The sequence below is a fragment of the Panthera tigris genome, chromosome B4 (genome assembly GCF_018350195.1).
Source record: "Panthera tigris isolate Pti1 chromosome B4, P.tigris_Pti1_mat1.1, whole genome shotgun sequence".
In the NCBI taxonomy this organism is placed as follows: domain Eukaryota; kingdom Metazoa; phylum Chordata; class Mammalia; order Carnivora; family Felidae; genus Panthera; species Panthera tigris.
This window is the reverse complement of record NC_056666.1, coordinates 45,260,365-45,283,523: the sequence shown is the minus strand read 5'-3', so window position 1 is coordinate 45,283,523 and position 23,159 is coordinate 45,260,365. Positions and strand designations below refer to the sequence as shown.

Sequence of the window (23,159 nt, the reverse complement as noted above, 5' to 3'; positions counted from 1 at the left end):
GCCAACTGGAGCTAAAGTATAAAGCGGATGGTCCTTCCATCCCCTCCGCACAAAGACTTTCACTTTCATTGTGTCTGTGGTTTCTGTTTTACTGTTGTGGTACCTTCTACTTATCACAAAACAGTGCAGTGTGAACCAGACCATTTCTCCAAGCAAGGGCTTAACCAGCACTGGGGTCCATGCAGGGGCTTCAAACTGGGATCTTTATGTAAACCTTTTCCTAAAAAAGATCTTAGAGGGGTGCGCCTGGGTGGCTCATTTGGTTTGAGCCTCTGACTCTTGATTTCGGCTTGGGTCGTGGGATCAAGCCCTGCGTTGGACTCTGTGCTGAGTATGGAGACTACTTGGGGTTCTCCTCTCTCTCTCTCTCTCTCTCTCTCTCTCTCTCTCTCTCTCTCCCTCTGCCCCCTGAAGATGTGTTCTCTCTCAAAAGAAAATTTTTTTTTTTTAAAAAAGATCTGGAATGCTATCTGCTCCTTGGTTGATAAATGAAGGGCAGGGCTTACTGGAGAATAGACTTCACCTATATGTTTCAAGAACATTGGATTCTTGCAAACTTTTCCCTTTCATAAATGTGAAAATAACCCCAAACAAGCTGCCACTGATCACTTTAAATGACATTTAATCCAGCAAAGCCAACATTAGCTGAGTAATAAAAATATGTTGACATTCAAGACATATTGAATTATTCAGTCACTAACAGAGGTAGCAACAGGAATTTTGTGGCATAAAGCACACATAAAGCAGTTGTTTCAAACTCAGAGTATTAAGTGGCTTTTATAACTCTATTGAATTGATTGTTTTGTTTCTTTAGTTAAAAATTATTCCAGATGATAAAAATAAATGCCTGATCATACAAGAGATTTTTTTCCCTTTCTTCTTCTTCTTCTTTTTTTTTTTAACAATTAAAGTTCAGCCATGTGAGTTAGTTTGTTTTTAAGATTTCAATTAAATAAAAGGCAGAACCTTTTTAGTTCCCTAGATCCTCTGGAGGTTATTACCATAGTCTACCTGCAATTTTTCAGCTCTGTCAAAATCCACATCTGCACAGATACAATGTTCTTTGATCATCAATGAAAATGCTTAATAAATTCACCAAACTCTATAAATAAAAGATTATCCTATGATGTAACCCTCGAACATGCATGTGAAAAAATTTTATATTACAAAGTATTCATTAATTCTAAGTGCATTTCTCCTAAACTAAAGGGCCTTCTATATGAAGGCACATGGGTATTTTAAACACATGTCCATTATTTGGATTGTCTCTTCCATGAGAGGAAGTTTATAAAAGGGTTTTAGTTCAAGTGACGTGCCATTTTTTGGTTGCAGAGAGCATTCTCTCTCCTTCCTGCTGGGTGAGGTGCCCTGGGTACCCACAGCTAAAAGGCATTGTAAAAATTCCCTTCCTGTGGTTAAGGAGAAATATTTCCACTCCCACGTCTGTCTCTTACCAGAGACTCATTGTACACGCTCGCAGAGCAGAGACTGTAAAAAGATGGGCGATTCACACATAACCAACATAGTTTCTAATGAAAAAAATCATGCTAGACAAAGCTGATGTTTCAAAATCTGAGTGGGCAAGTTATCGACAAAGGGAATGTTTAATGATGGTGGTTAATTAAAATTTTGGGAAAGCTTCTGAGAAAGTAATTTTATGTTGTTCTAACTGCCCAAATGGAATTTTAAATGAAGGTCTGTAAACTGGAGTTCCGTGGGTATAATCACCAACTCACCAGACGGTGAGTGTCCCTGTTTTACTTAAGTTTATTGCAAAAAATTAATGGATTTATTTCAGGTTCAGCAACAAAACAGCCAAGTAACATACAAAATAGAAAGTTACTCCTCTGCTTGAGAGCAGTGGTTCTAAACCAGGGGCAATCTTGCCCTGTAGGGAAGGTATTTGGCAATGTTTGGAGATAATTTTGGTTGTCATAACTGGCGTGAAGGACACTACTGGCCAGGGATTCTGCTATCTTATAATGCACAAGTCAGCTCTCCCCCATTCCCCAACAAAGAATCATTTGACCCGATTACCACGAGTCCCAAGCTTGAGAAACTCTGCTTATAGGAACATGAGCTTTACAACATGCACAGCTCAGGGTTTTTTGTTTTTGTTTGTTTGTTTGTCTGGGTTTTTTTTTGTTTTGTTTTTGCTTCCCACCCTCCCCCCCGCTCACCCCCAATTCTAGATCAGCCATTACCTAGAAGCAGATGAATCCAGCTCAGCCAACCCTGTGCTGATACACAGAGGTGTGTTTACAATGGGCAACTGCTTGCGCTCTGCCACGGCTTAGGAAAACAGAAACCATATGTGCACGGTGGCAAGCTGGGTGGGGGAGAAGTGAGGGTGAGGGATAGAGATCTGTGCTTCCTGACTCCACGGGGGCATGGGGACTGAAGCTGCAAACGAGGTTGGCCCTTTTCACCTCTGGTTGCATAAGGCGTGGAGTGAGGCTGGGCTGCACTGGCAGAGCTGAGCTTAAAACCCCAGCCCCTGCTTTGCTCAGGTGGGGGCAGCCCGGGAAAACTGCATCCCTACCTCCCAGCAGTCGGGCAGTCATGTCGTATTACAGAAATGTGTGTCCTTAAGCAAACTGGAATTTCCAGTCTCCCCGAGCTCCTTCTACGATTTTCCGCCCAGCCACTGTGCTGTGACCGTTTTATCTTGTAAAAACGTTGTCCTGAAACTTCCTTCTCTTTCAGGGCTCTTTGATTTCTCGGTAGTGCAGTGAAAATTAACTGCAGTGACTCAGCCAGTGTGAGAAGCTGGAGACACTTGGGATACTCCCCGAGCAAAGCCCCGGGGGGTGAGAGGGAGCGCAGAGGTGAATCTCCAAGGAGATAAGGAAACCCGGGTGCCTTGAAGGGGTGCCCTTTGCAGGCTGGTGTCACTTGAAACAAATGCCTCGGACACAGGCCTCCGAGGTCAATGCCCCTGCCAGCTCTGGGGTAGGGTGGGGTGGGGGTGGGGCCAGCTGTACCCGCTGCCCTCCCCTCACTCTCTGCAGCCCTGCAGTAGGGCGAAGAAAAAAAACGGAGCAGAGAAGGGGCTCTCGTGCTCAGTAATTAGCCGACTGGTGCTGTGCATTTACATGTTGTCTCATTAGTACTCAACAGAGCCCAGAAATGGGTATTAGATTTTTTTTTAATGTTTATTTATTTTTGAGAGAGACAGAGAGAGAGTGAAAGTGGAGGAGGGCAGAGAGAGGGAGACACAGAATCCGAAGCAGGCTCCAGACTCTGAGCTGTCAGCACAGAGCCCAACGCAGGGCTCGAACCCATTGACGGTGAGATCATGACCTGAGCCAAAGTCAGAGGCTTAACTGACTGAGCCGGCCAAGCACCCCTTTTTAAAAATAGAAAATATATATTTTTTTAATGTTTACGGAAATGGGTATTAGTATTCTCCTTATGATGGAGAAGGAAACCAGGCCTCAGGGACAGTAAGCCCCTGTTTGGAGACAAGACCTGGATTCCAATCCTGCTTATTCCTGAGTGCACGCTTTCCCACAGGCCCACGCTGCTTCCCCGGGAACACTCCGGGCCAGCTGTTGGTTGGGACCCCGGGTCGGGAGCCCTGGGGGTTCTGCAGAGGGTTATCTGCCTGAGACAGTGAGGGATGATGTGGCTCTTTTAGCTAGTACTGAAACCCTGGGCCTCTCTGGTTCATGGGAACACCCCACACCCGTCCTTCTCTTCCTCAAACACAGACATTTACACACAAGCATGCAAAGGCACATCTTACCACCGAGGCCCAGGAACGAGACTGCCCCTCGTCACTTTCACACTGAACACTTTAGACTTCTCTTTTATGAAGGCTTTTTCCCCTCAGGGTGCCTATGTGGCTCAGTCGGTTAAATGGACAACTCTTGATTTCGGCCCAGGTCATGATCTCACGGTTCATGAGTTTGAGCCCCACATTGGGCTCTGCACTGATAGCGTGGAGCCTGCTTGGGATTCTCTCTCTCTCTCTCTCTCTCTCTCTCTCTCTCTGCCCCTCCCCTGCTCGTGCTTTCTCTCCCTCTCTCTCTCAAAATAAATAAACTTAACAACAACAAAAAATAAAGTCTTTTTCCCTTCAAGGCTGGTCCCGAGGCTCATTAATAAAAATAAATAATTAAGTCCATGAGCCTCACTGGAAACCACTTGGCCAGCACTAAATACCGTGGGGGAGGAAGTAGGCGTGGAAGCAGGGGGAAGAGTACAGAGTGACTTCCCCTGGCCCCCCCGGGCCCCTGAGGATGTGCCTCCAACTTCTTTGGAGGCTTATCCAAGCGGAGCTTATTTTTCTTCATCTGATTGAAGGTTAGAGGCTTCCAGGATTGAACTTCTGTGCATACAGAACTCATCCAGTCAATAAAACCAAATCAGGAAAGTACATTGTTCTAGGCAGGTGACAAATGAGCAGTACAGAAGACTCCGTGTCTCCTCGATGAGAATCTTTTTGTTTCTGTTTAAAATGTAACCTTGAGAGATAATAGGCACATTTTTGCAAGTGTCTTTAAAGATCTGAAAGATTGCCATGACGCGTGTTATTAGAAAAGAGAGCACGAGCTTGGGGGCGGGGTGGATTTTATGTCTTATCTGCTGCAGATAACCATGAAGATGCTCATGTTTGCAAAGAGAATCAGGGAGCTAAGCAAAAGTTGTGAGATAAGCACAAGAAAAGAAATATTCTCTATTTGGATGGATCATGGACTTGGAACAACCTGTCTGTACAGACCTGTAAAATCCCCATGTTTGTGCAGCAAATGAAGGACGATGAATGGATTATAAACCGGTGCGACAAATGAAACTTGTGTCCGTAGCAGATTTTTGGATTAAGGCCAGGGAAGGGACAAGCAGACAGGAAGTCTGGTAACTCAGGTTTTAATGGAATTGAAGAACTTTAAGAGAAAGCCAAATCGACTTAAAATTCTTCTTTGAAGACTTGGCTGTCGATAGTTAAAACCAAAGCAGGAGCTTAGTTTGTTTGAGGGCACAGAATCAGAGGAATCCTGCCTTATGTCAATAAAGACACAAAATTTGGCATCTAGAGATGCTATGCCCTGCCACCTAGAAAAAGGCCTGGCACATACAGATTCGTGATCATTTTTGAATAAATGGATGAATGACTTAACTGCACAACTCAGGTATGCAAAGAAACAACTTCTTCCACTTAACTGTATTTTATCGATGTTCATGATGCTATTGCAACTATTCCGGACTGGTCTGCAAACAGCCTACAGTCTAGCACTTGCCTCCTTTCTTACATCACTTGTTATTGTTCTTTCTACATGTCTTAGGCATGCCTCATGCTGTAAAGTGCAAGTAATTCCTTGAGAGCGGGGACAATGTTTTCAACTTCCGCATCCCACGTTATGCCTAGGATTTGAAGCACACTGTGCTGCACATCTGAATCAACAATGCCATAGAACGGGGGGCAGCAAATGTTTCCTGCAGCGTTTTCTGCAAATATTTTAGGCTCTGTTGGCCATACAATCTCTGTTGCAACCGCTCCACTCCGCTGTTACAATGCCAGAGTGGCCTCCCGACAACACTAAGTGAATGGGTGTGGCTGTATGCCAATAAAACTTGATTTACAAAAACAGGCGGTGGCTGATTTGGCCCACGGGCCAGAGTTTCCAATCCCTGCTCTGGAGTCCCAGGTCAGAAGGAAACACGGGTGTTGGAAAGGACACTGGAGGAAACTCAAGGCTGGACTCTGGATGTGCCTGAATCTCAGTTTCTTCATCTGTGAAAGACCCTTCTGGCTTTGAAATCACCGAGTTCTAAGAAGGAATGTCAATATGTACTAAAAACATGACTCACGGCATCACTGGTGCTACGTCTCATCACCTTATGGTGCTCACTGCCAATATACTCTTTGGATATGAAACACATTGGCAAAGCACAGACCAGTAAAACTTTCGTGGGCTGAGAAAAGTGCTAGAAGGTTCACAGATGCTGCCCCAACCCCCTATGTCTTACCGCCCCCACCACGCAATCCCTTCATGAGCATAACAAATAGAAACTAAGCCCAGAAAGAAGCAATTTGGGGATGCCTGGGTGGCTCAGGTGGTTGAGCATCCGACTTCACCTCAGGTCATGATCTCGTGGTTCATGAGTTCGAGCCCCGCGTCGGGCTCTGTGCTGACAGCTCAGAGCCTGGAGCCTGCTTCGGATTCTGTGTTTCCCTTTCTCTCTCTGCCCCTCCCCTGCTCACACTCTGTCTCCCTCACTCTCAAAAATGAATAAATGTTAAAAAAAAAATTTTTTTTTAAAGAAAGAAGCAGTTTGCTCACTGTTACATACACCACTGGCTATTCAATAAAAAGTTTGAACCCAGGGGTCTTGGATCACTCTATTCCATATTAAATCCTCTCCCATAAACTCTGGCTATTCTCACTTATTAACCTCAACAGCAGTCCTTCTTATCCTCTTAAAAATAAGTGATACCTTTAAAAATAAGCTACATGCTATGTTTAAATAGATCTAATTTGTGGTTTGTATTTAAGCTGTCTACCACCTCCTACATTTCTTTTATTGCTTTTTTTATTAAAAAATTTTTTTAATGTTTAGTTATTTTTGAGAGAGAGAGAGAGAGAGAGAGAGAGAGAGAGAGAGAACGAGCAGAGGAGGGGCAGAGAGAGAGAGACACACACAGAATCTGAAGCTGGCTCCAGCTCTGAGCTGTCAGCACAGAGCCTGATGCATGGCTCGAACTCACGAACTGTGAGATCATGACCTGAGCTGAAGTCGGACGCCCAACCGAGTGAGCCACCCAGGCGCCTCTCTTCTAGTGATTATTTTAATTCTTCTACAAGACCAATACCTAAGTAAACTATCATAGCTTTGCAGATCACCTCCAAACTGTATGATAAAATCCCAATTCAGTGATATTAGAAAGTGAGGGGAAAAAAAGAATGATGAAATATGATAGATTTTTAATGGACTTGGAGTCCTAGATTTATATTTCTACCTGAAATAGATAAAAATATACTGGACCTTACCTTGCTCTGGAGTTTTCTCCATCAGGAATGGCCTCTCTTTTTCTAACCTTCACTTGCTCATATTCTAAGCATGCTAAGCCCAGCTGAAAGCCAGCCCCTCCGCGAAACCTTCCCTAACACCCCGACGCTGACTCCTATAGTACTTGACGGGAGTCCTTCACAGACCCCACACACGACACTGACCGCCAACTGCATTCAGCCTTTTCAAGATTTTCCAAGATTGTGTGTTAGACCTCCTGGCACACCCCACCCCCACGAACGCAGTCCAGTGCCCAAACACAGCAAGCTCCCAAATACATAAATCCCAAAGTACTTGAGCAAATGGCATCCGAATGGACAGAAATCTGGTTTCCCTTTTTGATCCGCATTCATAAGCGGTGTTTCCATCCACACCCTCCGGCGATGGCATTCGGCAGTGCTGTGCAAAAAGCTTCAGGAACTAAGTTTTCGCAGTATTCGTATCTGCTCTACAGATATGAAGGATTTTTATGGCTGTTCAGTAATGCCACACTTTACACAGGAATTACTCAATGAGTTTGGCCCCTAAGAAATAGAATTTTACAAGGATCTGGTGGTCCAAAAAGACACTAGAAGGGTAGGAGAGAAGAGACAGGGCTATCCCAAGTGAAACAAAAGGGCATGGAGCCCTGACGAGTTCGCTTCGGAGGGTTAGAATCAAGACAAAGTGTTCGATTGTAGACTTTCTAACCCTATCATTTCACCCTTGAGAAAAACAGTGACTTGCAGTTAAATCAGCTGGTCTGGATTTGGTTAAATTAGTTAATACTTACATCTGGAGACTTTTAAACTTGTGAGCATATCATTAGAGCTAATTAATCATAATTTTATAGATTCTATCAGACCGAGGAGCATTCCTCAAAGGGTCTGGGCCCTAGGGTTACTTTATGTGAATATTCTGACTTCCTAGGGTCATAAAGAAAAGCATAGACTCCCCTCTTCTGTGTGTTCTTGAGAGAGACAAGGGCATCCATGGGTGCCAAGGTTCATCACTGGGCTGGTATGATATTCCATGGAGTGTCTTATTGATGGGGCTAACTCCATCACGAAACAATTCTGATGTTTAGGAATAAGATTTTTAAAAATCGTAGCACAATTTCTTTTTTTAAAAATTTTTTTTTTTAGTGTTTATTTTTGAGAGAGAGAGAGAGAGAGCGCGCATGAGTGGGGAAGGGCAAAGAGAGAGGGAGACACAGAATCCGAAGCCAGCTTCAAGCTCAGAGCTGTCAGCACAGAGCCTGACGCAGGGCTCGAACCCACAAACTGCGAGATCATGACCCTGAGCTGAAGTCGGATGCTTAACTGACTAAGCCACCCAGGCGCCCCTTGTAGCACAATTTCTAAGAGACTAATACTTTAAAATGTATAAACCTATTAAATAAGGAGAAATAACTCCTTAAGTCTAAATCATTTAACTTTCTTGATGGATGGGCTTATCTTCAATTCCTAGAAGTCTCTGATAAGACAGCGTGACGGAGGAGGTGGACAAGAGGTATGTTGCTGGGGAAGGCAGGTTCCTCGAGAGCAGCACTACCAGCAGCAGCCAACGGCACAGCAGTGAGTGCCTTGTTGCCCCTGTTACCCAACCCCTATTTGACCTTTGCTCCTCTGGGGCTCTGTTTCCTCCGTGGCTTCCCTGGTCCAGATGACTTTTCATATAAAATGAATATAGCGGTAATAAGCGGCTTCTAAGAGCTACTCGGAGAATGAGAAACAAGTAGAAAGTATCTGCAAAATGTCCAGTACTGCTGTATAGACCGTGCAAGAAATAAGACACGAAGGGTATGTATAGGCAAGAAAGGTCTGGCCTGGGAAGCGTAAGACAAGTCATTTATATGCTTCACAGTAATGTATTGACCCCATCCTCTTTCTCCAACCATCTGGGGAAATTCACGTGTCTTGTTTGAGAGCTTTGCTTCTTTATAAACCCCCTATGTTTTTCCTTTCACGATTTGTTTTTAGATTAAAACATACATACACACATAGGCATATATGTAAAGGTAGAGAAAAAAATAACACGAATCCCCGTTGTATCCATCACCCAGCCATACAGCCGTTAGCTCACAGCCAGCCTTATTTTATGTACACCCCACCCATGCCTCACCCCCAGTGCCGTGGGATCCTTTTGAATCAAATCCCAGACACAGATCATTTCACTTTTCATGGTTTTTCAAACGTAAGTCACATTTCTTTACCATTTCATTTTCTTCATTCAACACACTCATGTAAATGATTTGTAACAGTAAAACTGAGGCAACACTGGAGATGTACCTGGAGCCAGAGAAAAATTTAGAAACAAATAATTTAAATAAAAAAGGGATAATGCGTCACGGCAGAGGGAGTTAATGTAGCCTGTAGCTCCCTGTGCAGTCACGCTGTTAGGAGCACAGCTCCATCCTGGGGCTTAGTGGGGCTCTGGCCTGGGGGACAGCTCATGGAGGAAGGGGGCATTTCTTGCCTTTCCCTGACCAGGTCTGACTTCTCCTTCCTCTGTGCCTCCCTCCCGTTACTGAACACATATTCCCCTTCAGCCCTGAGCGACCTCTCTGCAAAGCCCTTCCTCAATTCCTGCAGTCAAAATGCACCTTCTCCCTGCTTTGCTTCCACAGGACTTAATTATCCTAGCACACAGCAGCACTCGATAAGTGCTCGTGTACCGAATGAATGGGACATATGACTGATTTCACCGTGCCTTACAGCTTAGTTAGTGGTTTTCCCATCTGTCTCCGCCAGTAAATATTAAATTCCTTGAGGAGACAACTGTTCCATCAGCTCTGTGTCCCCCTACTTCCTGACGCATTTATCTGTGCATAGTAGGTGCTCAACAACTGTCTCCTGAAGAGAGATGCTCTCGGAAAAGAGCTGCCCTTGCCAAGTGGCTGGAGGAACAAGTGTCTGGGGGATGACTTCATGTAAATTACGGGCAGACGAGCACAACACAATGTGTAGATTTTTCCCACTGGTTTCCACTCGTTTCTTGTCTGAGGGAAGCAAATTTGGGCTTGTCATCATAAAAGAAGAAGAATTCGGGAGTGGTTTCCTCTGTCCAAACGACCCAGGAACATCTGCCTCCAATACCATAATCGTGTTTTTCTCTCCCACCTTCTCCCAAGGTGAAGGCTACATTGAGTTACTGCCCACGGGACAGAATTACAGGTCTGAATCTGAGACAAAGGTTCTTTATGCTGTGTCTGGTCATTAATTAGCTGCTGGAAACTTCAAGACAGGGCCATTAGCATGCTCATAAACCTTTTATTTTAAATGTTTTCGCTTAGCCATGATTCTGATGTGACTCTCCTTGTAAGCTGGACGTAGGACATTTGTTTCTTAACATTTCTGAGGCTCATTAACTACTCCATCCCAGCGGCTCATTAACTAGCCCATTAGGGATTTCACTTCATTCAGGCAGAAGCCTCTGCTTGCCCTCACAGAACCTTCGAGGGCGCCTAATTGGGAACCCATGTGAGGCCAGCTGCAAAGCTGGGGAGACAGCGGGGCTTGTCAGGTCTCCCCTGAGGCTGGAGTGGTCGTGAGGGGGGCGGCGCTCACCTACCTGCTATTCTCCCAATGGGCATGGCGTGCTCCTCGGGCGGGGAGACAGAGACCATGATGTGGTTCATGTACGCCAGGTCTTCCCGATGGGACAGGTTGATGGGCTTGCCTTCCCTATGCAGCCCGTCCTCGGAGAGCCTGGACTGTTTGAAATCCACGGAGTGCCGGGGGTTCAGGATCAAAGGGTGCATGATGGGACTGGGCATCAGCTGGATCACGCGTGTGCTCTCCTGCCGGGGGCTCGATGGCTTCTGGTGGGGCTCAGAGGACGGCGGGCAGTGGTTATTCTCCATGGGAGAGACTGACAGGGGGTAGGACTCCTGGTGGTTGTTCTCCTGGTGGAGCCTCGGCCCCTGGGCCCTCTCGGCCGGGGAGAGGCGGCGGATCATGTTGTCCAGGGGGGACCGGAGGGGCCGCTGCTCGGGGTCGGGAGAAGGCCGGTGATTGGCTGTGACAGGTGATCTAGACCGGTGCAACAGTTCAATGGTGGGGGGGTTGTGGTGCACGTTCTCCACTGGAGGCCTCGGGGTCCTCTGGACACAATTATCTGTGGAGCAGAGGAAGAGACCATCACTGACCCCGGTGAGTTGTCTGGAGAGGGAGCCTGCTGTGGTTATAAAGGTAGTGAGCACTGGAGCCCGTGTGTGTGCTGGGCAGCACCTTTCGTCCCTGGATATGAAATGTCTTTTTTGCTGCTTAAAAAAACAATGAAAAGGGCACCTGGGTGGCTCAGCCGGTTAAGCATCCGACTTTGGCTCAGATCATGATCTCATGGTTTGTGGGTTCGAGCCCCGCATCGGGGTCAGTGCTGACAGCTCAGAGTCTGGAGCCTGCTTCGGATTCTGTATCTCCCTCTTGTCTCTCTGCCCCTCTCCTGCTCTCTCTTTCTCTCTCTCAAAAATAATAAATAAACATTAAAAAAAATTAAAACAAAGTGCACATACTTGAAATTCTTTTCCTACACTAGACAGGCTAAGAATGACCACAAGCTTTCCATTAATCACTTACTAGTAGCTTATAAACACAAGGAAGCCAAATTTGTGTTCTTTAGCTTTTTGTTACTTGACTCTTGGATGTGGCTTTTGGATTCCTTAAGGGTTGCTTTCCAGATACTTTCACGGGCTTACATTTTCATTACTAAATGTATGTATTCTCTACCTCCGGGGCATTGTTGTTGGTGTTAATGATAATGACACTATTATCCTACTGCTAAAGCAGTTACTATATCCTTGGTACTGGGTTATACAGTTTAAAATGTATAACACTCCTAAGTAGGAGATGCTAATACCATTATTCCTATTTTACAGGTGATAAAAAGGAGGCATACAGAGGTTCAGCAACTTAAAGACACACAGACAGGGAATTAGACCCAGACTCTGGTAAATACTCTGGCAGGTACCCATTATAATTCCTGCCACTTTGCTATACAGAAACCAGGGGGGAAAGTATCAAAACCTGCTCTAAGCATGGACAGTGGGTCTGATTTACAGAATGACAATCTTGAAAGAAGATTTGGGATCTTTCTTTTTTTTTTTAATTTTTAATGATTATCTATTTTTGAGAGAAAGAGAGAGACACAGAGTGCAAGCAGTGGAGGGGCAGAGAGAGAGGGAGACACAGAATCCGAAGCTGTCAGCACAGAACTAGATGTGGGGCTCGAACTGACAAACCGCGAGATCATCGCCTGAGCCGAAGTTGGACGCTTAACTGACTGAGCCACCCAGGCGCCCCAGGATCATTTTGTTTCTGAGTGCACAGACCCTATGAATGCTCATAGACAGGTAGAGGTAAGGAAGGAAAAGGAGGGATGGGCACCCCAACAGTGCCTCCACCCCATCCCCTTTGAACTTCCAAGCTGGTGATACTTGAGAGCAGGGACAACATCAGAAGAATACATAGCTCAGCAACAGAAGTAGTCCTGTGGGCTGGGTTGAGGGATGGACCAGCCTATGTGTGGCTTTAGGAGCACCTGCTTAGGGGAGGGAAGGAACAAAAATCTGCCTACAAAAACGGAACTTGCTACAGTGCCTCAAACTCATCTTCGTGAGGTTTCTCTGGCCGCCTCTGTTCCCAGAGCTGTTGCACCAAAAGGATGCACACGCTTTCAGGTCCTTGCTGTGGTCAGAGATTTGCCCATGATTCTAAGTCAAGCAAGTCAAAGATGTCTCCTTTGTCCATTATGGTAATATCTATAGGAAGAACGTATAAAGGGGATCTAGGGATCTGATAGGGTTAGTAGACAGAGACTAAGGTGGTGGCCAAAACTTGGTGGTCCCAGTGTTACAAAGGATTAACAGAAAAATGGGGATGCCTCTAGATCTGTTATAGGAGACAGTGAACAAAAGAAATATTGTTCACGATCACTGAAAGATCACCTGCTTGCAGGCAAAGGGTTTATTTCGTAACTAACACGTAGCCTGCTGCCATGCATCTAAAAGTGCTTACTCGCTCGAACAGCTATCAGTAGGAGACTGGCTTAATAAATTATACTCTATCTGTAAACAATGGAGGACTACACAGCTATAAAACAGAATGAGGGGTGTGTCAATATTCTCCTAAGGCCTGGTCTTCAGGCTCTATGATTAGGTATGCGAAGGCAGGCGAAGTATTTGGTAGGCCAGCACCTTTCTGTAATAAAGGAGAAGGCGATTCCAGTCTGACGGATGACAGAGTGGCTTGTACCCAACTAACGTTCCTACATATAGAAATGACGGAACATTTATAAAAGCTATTTGAAGGTACTGGAGAACACTGAAGGGGGTTTCACTCTGGAAGGAAGAGAACTGCACAGGTGAGATCCAAATTTACGTAGCCCTGAGGGTCCTCCCCAGTTCACGTTAGCAGGGGGCCGGTAGAAAATGAACCGGAAGTTGTGTAATCTGTCAGGGAACAGAGTGTGGAGTTTCCCGAATGGCAAAAAATTGAGAAAGCAAACCCATAAAGGAGAGAGCCTCAGGGGGAGCAGCCGCTAAATTGGCACATAAAGTTCCCTCAAATCCTTAACATGTGCTCCTGAACAGCGCATGTGCAGGGGGAGCTCTAAAGAGCTCAGTGGAAAGCAACAGCTGTACGGCTGAAAGATAAGAGCAGGAATGTCAGTTACTGGCCCCTGTATTGGAGACAGAATTCAGAATTTGAGTCCTAGCAACAAAGGTTCTGTAAACACCTCAGGCTGTTTATTAGCCCAGAACGGCCACACCTTAGGAGTAAGGACTATGCTCCAGAACAAAGAGATTTTTTTGAGGGCTAAAGGCAAAACTGAAATGGATCTGCCCCAACCAAATGCAGGACCAAGTCTCCACAAATTCAAAGTGACTGGCTAGTCATTTACCTGCTGGAACAAAAATCAACATTCTTCAGAGGAATGTAACATAATCTAGAGTCTCTACAATGTATCACGTGTAATGTCCAGTATTCAATAAAGATGTTCTGGATATGTGAAAACAAAACAAAACAGAAAAATGTGACCCATAATCAACAGGAAAGGCAGTCAACAGAAAAAGACTCTGAGATAATCTAGATGTTAGTATTAGCAAAAAAGAACCTTAAAGGATATTGAGAAATTTAAGGGTAAGCACTTGAAGGAAATGATGGTCATAATGAGATATAACAGATAGAGAATTTCAGAAGAGAAATGGAAACTATAAAAAAAAAGATCCGAGTACTGAAAAATACAGTATATGAAAGATTGGACCGGATGGACTTAACAACAGATTAGAGATAACAGAAGGAAGGGTTCATAAATTTGAAGACAGATCAATAAAAGTTAAAAACAAAACCAAATAAACAAATGGATCCTCAGTGACCTGTGGAACAATATTAAATGGTCTAATGGATATGTAATTGGAATCCAAAGAGAGAACAGAAAGAATGAAGCCAAAAGAAAAAAAAAAAAAAAAAAAAAAGAAAAAGAATAATGACCAAATGGCTCCCAAATTTGGTAGCAACAACAACAGCAAACTTAAAGACCGAGATGCTCAGCAAATAGCAAGCAGGATAAATACAAAAGTTACATCCAGGCATATCATAGTCAAACTGCTAAAAATCAAAGATAAAGAGAAAATCCCCAAAGCAACCAGAAGCGGGGAAAAAGATACACTATGTACACAGGGAAAGTTATACTAATTATGGATAACTTCTTTTAAACACCCAAGAGAGAGAGAGAGAGAGAGAGAGAGAGAGAGAGCGCGCTCAAGTATGTGCACAAGAAAGATATGAATGGAGACCTAAAGATTTAAAGAGACTTAGAGACACATAAACCATCTGCAATGTATAGACACTTGCTTGGATTCTGATTCAAGGAAATGGTAAAAACATTTATGACATAGTTGGAAAAAATGTGAACATTAATAAGGTATTTGATGATATTGAAGAACTGTTAGTTTTCTGGTGATGTGATGGTTTTGGGTTTATGATTTCATAAAGGGTCCTTATCTTTTCAGACCTGTACTGCTATATTTACAGATGAAATTATATCCAGAATTTGCTTTAAATTAATTTGAAATGAAATTAATTTGAAAGCAGAGAGTAGGTGGGGCACAGAAGAAACAAGACTGGTCATGAATTGATTAATGGAGCTTGTGATGGGTACACGGTGGCTCATTAACTAATTCTAATTTTGTGTAAGTTTGATATTTTCCACTATAAAAAGTTTTTTTTTTTTAAAGTTTTATTTATTTATTTTGAGAGAGACAGAGACCGCACAAGTAGGAGAGGGACAGAGACAGGGAGAGAGAATCCCAAGAAGGGATTCTGGCAGTGCAGAGCCTGATGCAGGGCCCGAACTCATGAAACCATGAGATCATGACCTGAGTTGAAACCAAGAGTCGGATGCTTAACCGACCAAGCCACCCAGGTGCCCCTGTTTTTTGTTTTTATAAGTACTTAGTCAAGCTTGCAAGGATACATGTTGGGATAACAAGTACTAAATTCTTCACTTTAACCCAAATGCAAATACATGCTTACAGGGTACTTAACTGATTAGGCCCACGGAGTTAAATTTTTTTTTTTTTTAACGTTTATTTATTATTGAGAGACAGAGAGACAGAGCATGACCAGGGGAGGGGCAGAGAGAGGAGGAGAGACAGAATCCGAAGCAGGCTCCAGGCTCCGAGCTGTCAGCACAGAGCCCAATGTGGGGCTCGAACTCACAAATGGCGAGATCATGACCTGAGCCAAAGTCCGACGCTCAACCGACTGAGCCACCCAGGCGCACCCCCCCCCCCCACGGAGTTAATTTTAATGGCTGAGATTATTAGCGTGATAAAATGACCTGCCATCTTTTGGGGATGAGGCAGATTTTCCTTTCATAGCTAATAAGGATCTCAACTCTGCTGTCCACAAAAATGAATTTCTCTCTTCTCTGTCACAGAACACGATCATGATAAGCAACTACTTAAAACGGTTGCATTTCGAAGTTTTGTGCATTTTCTTCTCAATGCCATTTTCTCCCTTTCCTTAAAAGCTTATTAAGGTTTAACAATACCTAAGGATGATGAAGACCGTGTACTGAAAAATCCTATTTCCTGAGTCCATTTCCTGTCTTACAAATTTCAAAACAGAAACAGGCGTTGGCCAGTAGTCTGGTCACCTGCAGGCTTTCTTTGATGTCTTGGGCTTCAAGGATCAGCGTATGGGTGTGAGCTCGGGGCAAGCCTTAGGAAGTCTGGGTGGACTATGAGAGGAAGAATTTTCATGCCAAGGGTAAAAGAGGAACTGATGTAATGTCCTGGAGAGATTTCACTCTCCGTTCCTGCCCAGATCTTTGGGAACAATGAAGGAGGGAGACAGTGCTCTGGATAATCCAACTCAGATTGTACTTTTGACTCTGGGTCCAGGCAGGAACAGGACTTGGAGGAGCTTGATTTATTTATTTCTCTGCAGACACCACTCAAAGAGGAAGTACTTGATGAAGTTGATAACATTAATGGTAGAGAACTGGATCCAAGGGTATTTAATTCCAGGCTCCTGGTGGTCTGGGCACAACCACTGTCAAGGCCAAAAGTCCTGCAATAAGACCTTCCAAGCTTTGTTTCAGTTTGCAAAGCATGCGCCCACGTATGGAGTAGGCTATGACGCTCCTACCCTGCCGCCTGCTGCCCCTGTTATTACAAGTTGGCAGCAGGGGATGGAAACTTCTGAGACCAGAGCCGGCAGGCAGAGAAGCTCCGGACACAGGAAATGCACTGAGCGGACAGTGGGTGCATTAAATCCCCCAGATGTAGGAGTCTTCTGTCTAAAACAAGAAGATTTTTTTTGGTCTGGCCTTGATGTCTGGGTTTGTTCTTGGTGAACTGCCCAGCTGGAGAGCTGGGAAATTATCCACATTGCCCTCGGTCTGAAGGTCTTGATACGGGAGGGAAATGCGCAAGAAAGCCACACATAATTAGTCAGTGTGGGCATGGAGGGAAGGGGGCAGGGACGACCAAGGACTGGTAGGGAACCCATACTGGTTGAAAGTGTTTTCTAATCCCAAACCTTTCTCTTCGCAGACCTCTTTTAGGTACAAATAATCCCAAACAGCCCAAATAAATTAAGACTTTAAATGTGACGAGCACAAAAAAGGTCTGATTTCTTTTGTCTTCTTTCCTTGTGCTCATTAGAAAAGTTTGTCCATTTAAAATTCATCAAAATTTGACCCAATTTAATCATGTTATAAATAATGAATAACTAGTAAACTTAAACCAACAAAAACCACCTTTGGTTAAAAGTCATGGGCTTTGCGGCACCTGGGTGGCTCAGTCGGTTAAGCATCGACTTTGGCTCAGGTCACGATCTCACGGTTAGTGAGTTTGAGCCCCATGTCGGGCTCTGTGCTAACAGCTCGGAGACTGGAGCCCGTTTCGGATTCTGTGTCTCCCTCTCTCTCTGCCCCTGCTCTGCTTACACTCTGTCTCTCAAAAAAGTGAATAAACATAAAAAAAAAAAAAAAGTCATGGGCTTTAAGTAGGAAATTTCCAGGGTAGAGCAAAGGCTGGAGCTTGTATCTCACACACCAGGATGACATTTCCACCACTATGCTTTCCCAAGGCCATGGGCAGCGATAAGAGAAGCTAGTCAGTGAGATGCAAATCAACAGGCCCAGCAGGTGACTTACTCAATCAGCCTCAGTCCACTGTGTTCCACATTCTCCTGAAAGGAACCACTTCCCAGCATGACTTTGTAAAAGATTAGTGGGAACCACAAATGATACGAAGAGCTATAGAGATTAAATGCTCTTGGTCTTCAGGTGCAATTCAAAATAGATTTCCTACACACGCTTAGGGTCTGTCACCCCTTGCTATGGGTTGAACTGTGCTGCCTGCCTCTTCTCCCATACCCTTCAATTCATATATTGAAGTCCCAACCCCTACTGCCTCAGAATGTGACCTTATTTAGAAATAGGGTCGTTGCAGATGTCATCACTTAAGATAAAGTCATATTAGAATGGGGGGTTCTCTAATACAATATGACTGGTGCCCTTATGAAAAGGAGAATTTGGACACATAGACAGGCACAGATTACATGAACGGAGGGGGACGGTTTTGCCACACAGTGATTACAAACTATGCGTTGAACCACATAACCTTCAGTGATGCCAACCGTATTTCAAGTAGAGTCTTGGATGAAAGAGTAAGGAAAAGTGGTCCTTGCTCTCAAGGATATAATAGTCTAATGGAGAAAAGAGACACATAAAAAAACACAAGCAAAGGCTATGGGTGCTGAATTATGAGTCAATGTGCACAGGGTGCATGCCAGGTGATGTTGAAGGCAGAGATCTACCAGTCAAGGAATACCCAAGGTGGCCAGCAGACCACCAGAAGCTAAGAGAGAGGCACAGAACAGCCTCTCCCTCCCAGCCCTCAGAAGGAACCGATCCTGCCCTCACCTTGATCTTGGACTTCTAGCCTCCAGAACTGTGAGACAATAAATCCGTTGTTTAAGCCACCCAATTTGTGGTACTTTGTTTTGGTGGACATAGCATACTAACACATCGCCCCCCGCCCCGCTGCCACCACCTGCCCCTTCCTTTTCCAAGAGGTCCCACTGAGATATTCCACTGACTTCCACCTGCCCATTTCAGTCTATTCACCTCGCAAGTTGCAACTGTCACTAAAGGGCCTGAGAAGAAAACCAGAAGTTTGGAGCGTATGATGCGCAGATGCGTGAGGTCGTAAACAATGAGTCCTACGTGAGCTCCCAGAAAACTCAAGGCAGGTGAATTGCAGGACTCTGAGGTTTCATCTTTATTTCCTGTGGGCGGGACAGCCTCCAAACAGGCTAGCCTCTGCCAGTGGCTCAGCACAGACGGCACAGAGCCAGTCTGCCAGCCTCAGTCTCAGTAAAGCCGCACAAAAGAAGTGAATGAAGAAACCAGCGGGGTCAGGTTTCAAATGAGCCAATTAGACATGTGGGGGTAAACCCTGTGAATCATTTATAGGGAGGGGGTCAGGGTGGCACAGAGATAAGTCAGAGTGCTGGAGAGGGGAAAGAGCAAGATAACAGAGGGCTTCCTGCTCTGGAGGTGAACCCCAACCGCCCCAGTCCCCTTATCTCAAAGTGCTCAGAGAGCACTTCCCCAGGGCTAAGAGGAAGTTTCTTGAAAACTTCCCGGGTACCTGGGGAGAGTTAGTCATGCATATTATGGATCTCTTGCGCTGAAGTTTCTGGTTTAATAGAGCCAGCTAGCCCCTGGCTACGGGCAGCCTCCACATGACTGGAGGACGCCAGAGGAGGCGGGGAAGGTGAGCGGGCCCTCTCTGAAGGAGACTGATGGTCTAGACAGATGAAGAGGCTCTGTGCACCACGCCAGGGCTCCACACTCTCCCGTCACAATCAAATGTTCCATCACAGGACAAGGGTCAGAGGGTAAAAGGTCACACTGCCCCAGCCTCTGAAACATAGGAAGCAAAGCAGGACAAAGGGGCCCTAGACAGGGGGGAGGAGGAGTTAAGAGGAGAGTGGGAATGAGGAGGCCAAGGGGAAAAGGTGTTCCCTGGTGTCCCGAGGGGACAACAGGAAGTCAAGATTTGCTGGTCTTCCTCTGGGGGGACCTCATTGTCTCCAGCCAGACCCAAGAATCACAGAATTGAAAGGGGCACAAGAGGTTAACCTTGAGGTGCTTAAATGTGAGAGGAGACAGCTGGAAGGGTCCCAACGGGGTCACGGAGGACCGACCCTGTGCCTGCTACGGTGAGGTAACAAAATATGAGCACCACTCATTTTCAAAACAGGCTGTGCCCTGCGAGCAACTGGGGTTGGTGTTTGAAATGTATTTTCCCATAGGATGTAACGCAGGGGGCCTGGTGTGCCTGTGAAGGAATTCTGTTATCAGGGCGCGGGGAGGCAGCAAGGCCCTCCCTGTGTCCGGGATGCACAAACCCGGTGTCCGCACACAGTGTGTTTAGTCACAATCACTGAAATGATTAGGACGGCTGGGATTGGAGGTAAGAGAAACAAAAACCCCGACCATTGCACAGCAATGTGAACATGCTTACGCTACCCGACTGTATGCAAAATGGCTTAGAATGGCTTAAAAATGGCTAAGATGAGGGGCTCCTGGGTGGATCAGTCGGTTAAGCGGCCCATTTCGGCTCAGGTCATCATCATCTCGCGGCCCGTGGGTTCGAGCCCTGAGTCAGGCTCCGTGCTAACAGCTCGGAGCCTGCTTCTGTTTCCGTGTCTCACTCTCTCTCTCCCCCTCCTCCATTGATGCTCTGTCTCTCACTGCCTTTCAAAAATGAGTAAATGCCAAAAAAAAATTTTTAAAAATGGCTAAGATGATATTATGCGTATTTAATCACAATGAAATGTTTTTTAGGCGGAAGAAAAAACCCCAACCAAACAGTGGTAAGAAATATCCAATAATGGCAATGAGTAACATTTACTGAGTGACAGCTCTTGTTCTAAGGGCATTTGCCATACTAACTTGATTCTTTTCTTAAATCAACCATATTCAACGGGTATTGCCATTATCCTTCTTTTACAGCTGGAAACGGAGAGACAAGGAAGTTAAGCAACTTGCTTAAACTCACACAGCCGGTAAACAGGGGAGCTGGGATCTGAACCCAGATGGTCGGGATCCAGAGCCCGCGTGCACACACACACCAACCCCATTGTGCTCTCTGGCTCCGGTAAGCATTACAGGATTAACACAGATGTCAAACCCTAGCCAATGGCCTCCCTGACACCTTAATCTCATCATCACGGTTCCAGTAAGACTAGAGAATTAGGGAAGTTTTTACAGCAACCAGTAAGAGGACGGCTGGATCAGCTAAAAACTTTATCTACCCGGGTGCCTATTCAGCAGCTATCCTGAGGGGCCAGCTCCAAGGGAGCCAAAGGGCTGGTTCCCAAGGGGGTGACAGCCAGCGCTTCTGCTCTCAGAAGCCAGTGTCTGACTCCGAGCCCACACTTCTCCCAGGCTGGGGGATTTTCTTCATGCCAAGTCCATTCGTTCTGAGGCCGTCAACGATCTCTAGTGGGTTAAGGCAGTCCGAATTAGTGTGAGTTTTTAGTATGATGAGTTCCAGACATACAGCGGTATCTCAAAAGTTATCTCTGACCGTTTTGTTTGTTTGTTTCGATTTTCAAGTGCCGTGAGGCAGAAAAACTGTGAGCAGGCTTGCCGGGCACCTGCCATCCTGTACCCCAGTCAGGGGTCCTGGTCTCCCCAGTTCTTCTCATTGCCCCATCTTTGGTCCTGTTTCCAGGAATTAATGTGCACAAGACACATTAACAAAAATGTTATTTGGTTAGCTCATTCATGCTGCAATGGAATGAACACAGGCATCAGAGCGAAGCAGACCCAGGGCACTCGGTAAGTGTGTAATCTGGGGGCTCTTGGCCTCTATTTCCTCATCCATCAGGTGGGGATAACATTACCTTCCTTATAGGGTAGTTGTGAAGAGGAAATGGTTTAGACACGTTAAGAGCTTAGAACAGGGCCTGGCACACAGCAAAGACCCGATAAACGTTAGCTGTTATTTTGTCACTATGAAGCAGATTCACAGACCTCATCTTCTTTAATGATCTCATTAGAATTGTGTAAGATTTTCTTCCTCCAGAGCAGTGTTTGGGCACTCGGATTTGGTAGTAGAGAGGGGGGGTGGGGTGGAAGCGAAACATTTCTTGCCATAAAGCAATCACATAAATGAAAATCTGTGGGCTATCCCGGAACGCATGCCACCCCCCTCACTCCCCACGGATAAATGATTTCTCTCTGTTCTCTGGGCTGTCACCGTATGCTGGTTGTACGGAGAATCGAGGTCAACTGTTGTGACATGGGAACGTTCTCACCACTTAACGATGTCTGTGTCCACCTGGTGACAAAGGGCTGCTCCAGAGCAAAACTTGTGTTTTAAAAGTGTGTCCACTGTTGCAGAAAAAATCACAGCCCTTCGTGTGTGAATATTTTCAAATTAAGGTGATTAGGGGCACCTGTGTAGCTCGGTCGGTTAAGCGTCTGACTTGAGCTCAGGTCATGATCTCATGGTCCGTGAGTTCGAGCCCCGCATCAGGCTCCGTGCTGTCAGTTCAGCGCCTGGAGCCTGCTTGGGATTCTGTGTCTCCCTCTCTCTCTGCTCCTCCCCCACTCACCCTCTATGTGTCTCTCTCTCTCCAAAATGAATAAGGACTTAAAAAAATTAAAATTAAAGTGATTGAAAATCACCTCCCACTCCCTTAGATGGGGCAGAGGAGAGGGTGGGCAGAGGAGAGGGTGGGACTACAGAGCTGAAAGGGTAAGAGGATGCCCAGAGGGGTCACTGGACGACAGCACATGATAAACACAAATCTTGTTCCTTGTCCCTACAGACTTGTGCAGAGCCAGTCCTACAGGGGTGACTCTGCAGAGCCAGAAGCACATTTCATATTGCTCCCTGAGCTTTCAGGGAATCACGATTCAAGCAGTTTTACCACCAAAGGCCTATCGGCGATCGGATATACACTTTGGAACAAAGTCTTTCTTTGTAATTACTCCATGGAAGCTAAAAGTAACTGATTTCAGGACGTACGGTGTCAAAAGAAGTTGATATAACTGTGTGTGACCAAATACATTTATTTTATCATCATTTGCCGACTTGACATTTCTAAAGACATTTACCTCCTGGTTTTGGTGAACGAAGCGCTATCGATTTTCGGTTTGTCTCCTTCCTACGTCACGATCTACCTCACATCTAACTCATTCATAGCATGCTGATAAAATGAGTCACAACAATCAAAGAAAAGGGATCCGCTGGAATGGAGGCTTTCATCACGCGATAAAGGAACCGTGCCACTCTTGGTTTGACTACTCAGAGGGGTAATATCATCGGCAGTTCTTGATTAGGTGACACAAGTGAGGACAGACGTGATGTTCAGCTGTTTCTGAGCAACATCAAGCAGGACACATTTAAGTTTTTCTGGATTTTAGTTACTCAAGGCCCTGAAGGTAGATCACATGTCTTGGCCATCTTCTTATCGCCCAGGGAGACCCAGACTTTGGAGGGAATGCAGGAGTTGAGAGTGCAGGAGATTGGAGACCATTCGGGCTAATCCCTGTCCTACAGCTGGGGAAACTGAGGGCCAGAGAAGAGTAACTCAGCCCTTAAGCTTTGGCAGAATAGAGGATTAGAG

At 45.5% G+C, this 23,159-nt stretch overlaps 1 protein-coding gene and 1 long non-coding RNA gene across 9 annotated transcripts in view; one reads left to right on the top strand and one right to left on the bottom strand.

Annotated features, from left to right (window-relative positions):
• Window positions 1-23,159, bottom strand: part of ETV6 (ETS variant transcription factor 6) — a 251,169-nt gene that overhangs the window by 12,210 nt on the left and 215,800 nt on the right. For all 5 annotated transcript variants that reach the window (XM_042991764.1, XM_007076316.3, XM_007076315.3 and 2 more), the window contains one exon: window positions 10,567-11,112. In XM_042991764.1, the coding sequence (XP_042847698.1) occupies window positions 10,567-11,112 (546 nt within the window). The remainder of the gene's footprint in view (window positions 1-10,566; window positions 11,113-23,159) is intronic.
• LOC122240299 lies at window positions 19,242-22,615 on the top strand. 4 transcript variants are annotated; one of them, XR_006219793.1, is made up of 5 exons: window positions 19,242-19,741; window positions 19,830-19,990; window positions 20,533-20,677; window positions 21,139-21,363; window positions 22,359-22,615. It is a non-coding gene; the product is annotated as an uncharacterized LOC122240299 (long non-coding RNA). The 4 variants fall into 4 exon arrangements; XR_006219790.1 differs by lacking the exon at window positions 19,830-19,990 and having other exon boundaries at window positions 19,242-19,736; XR_006219791.1 differs by lacking the exon at window positions 19,830-19,990.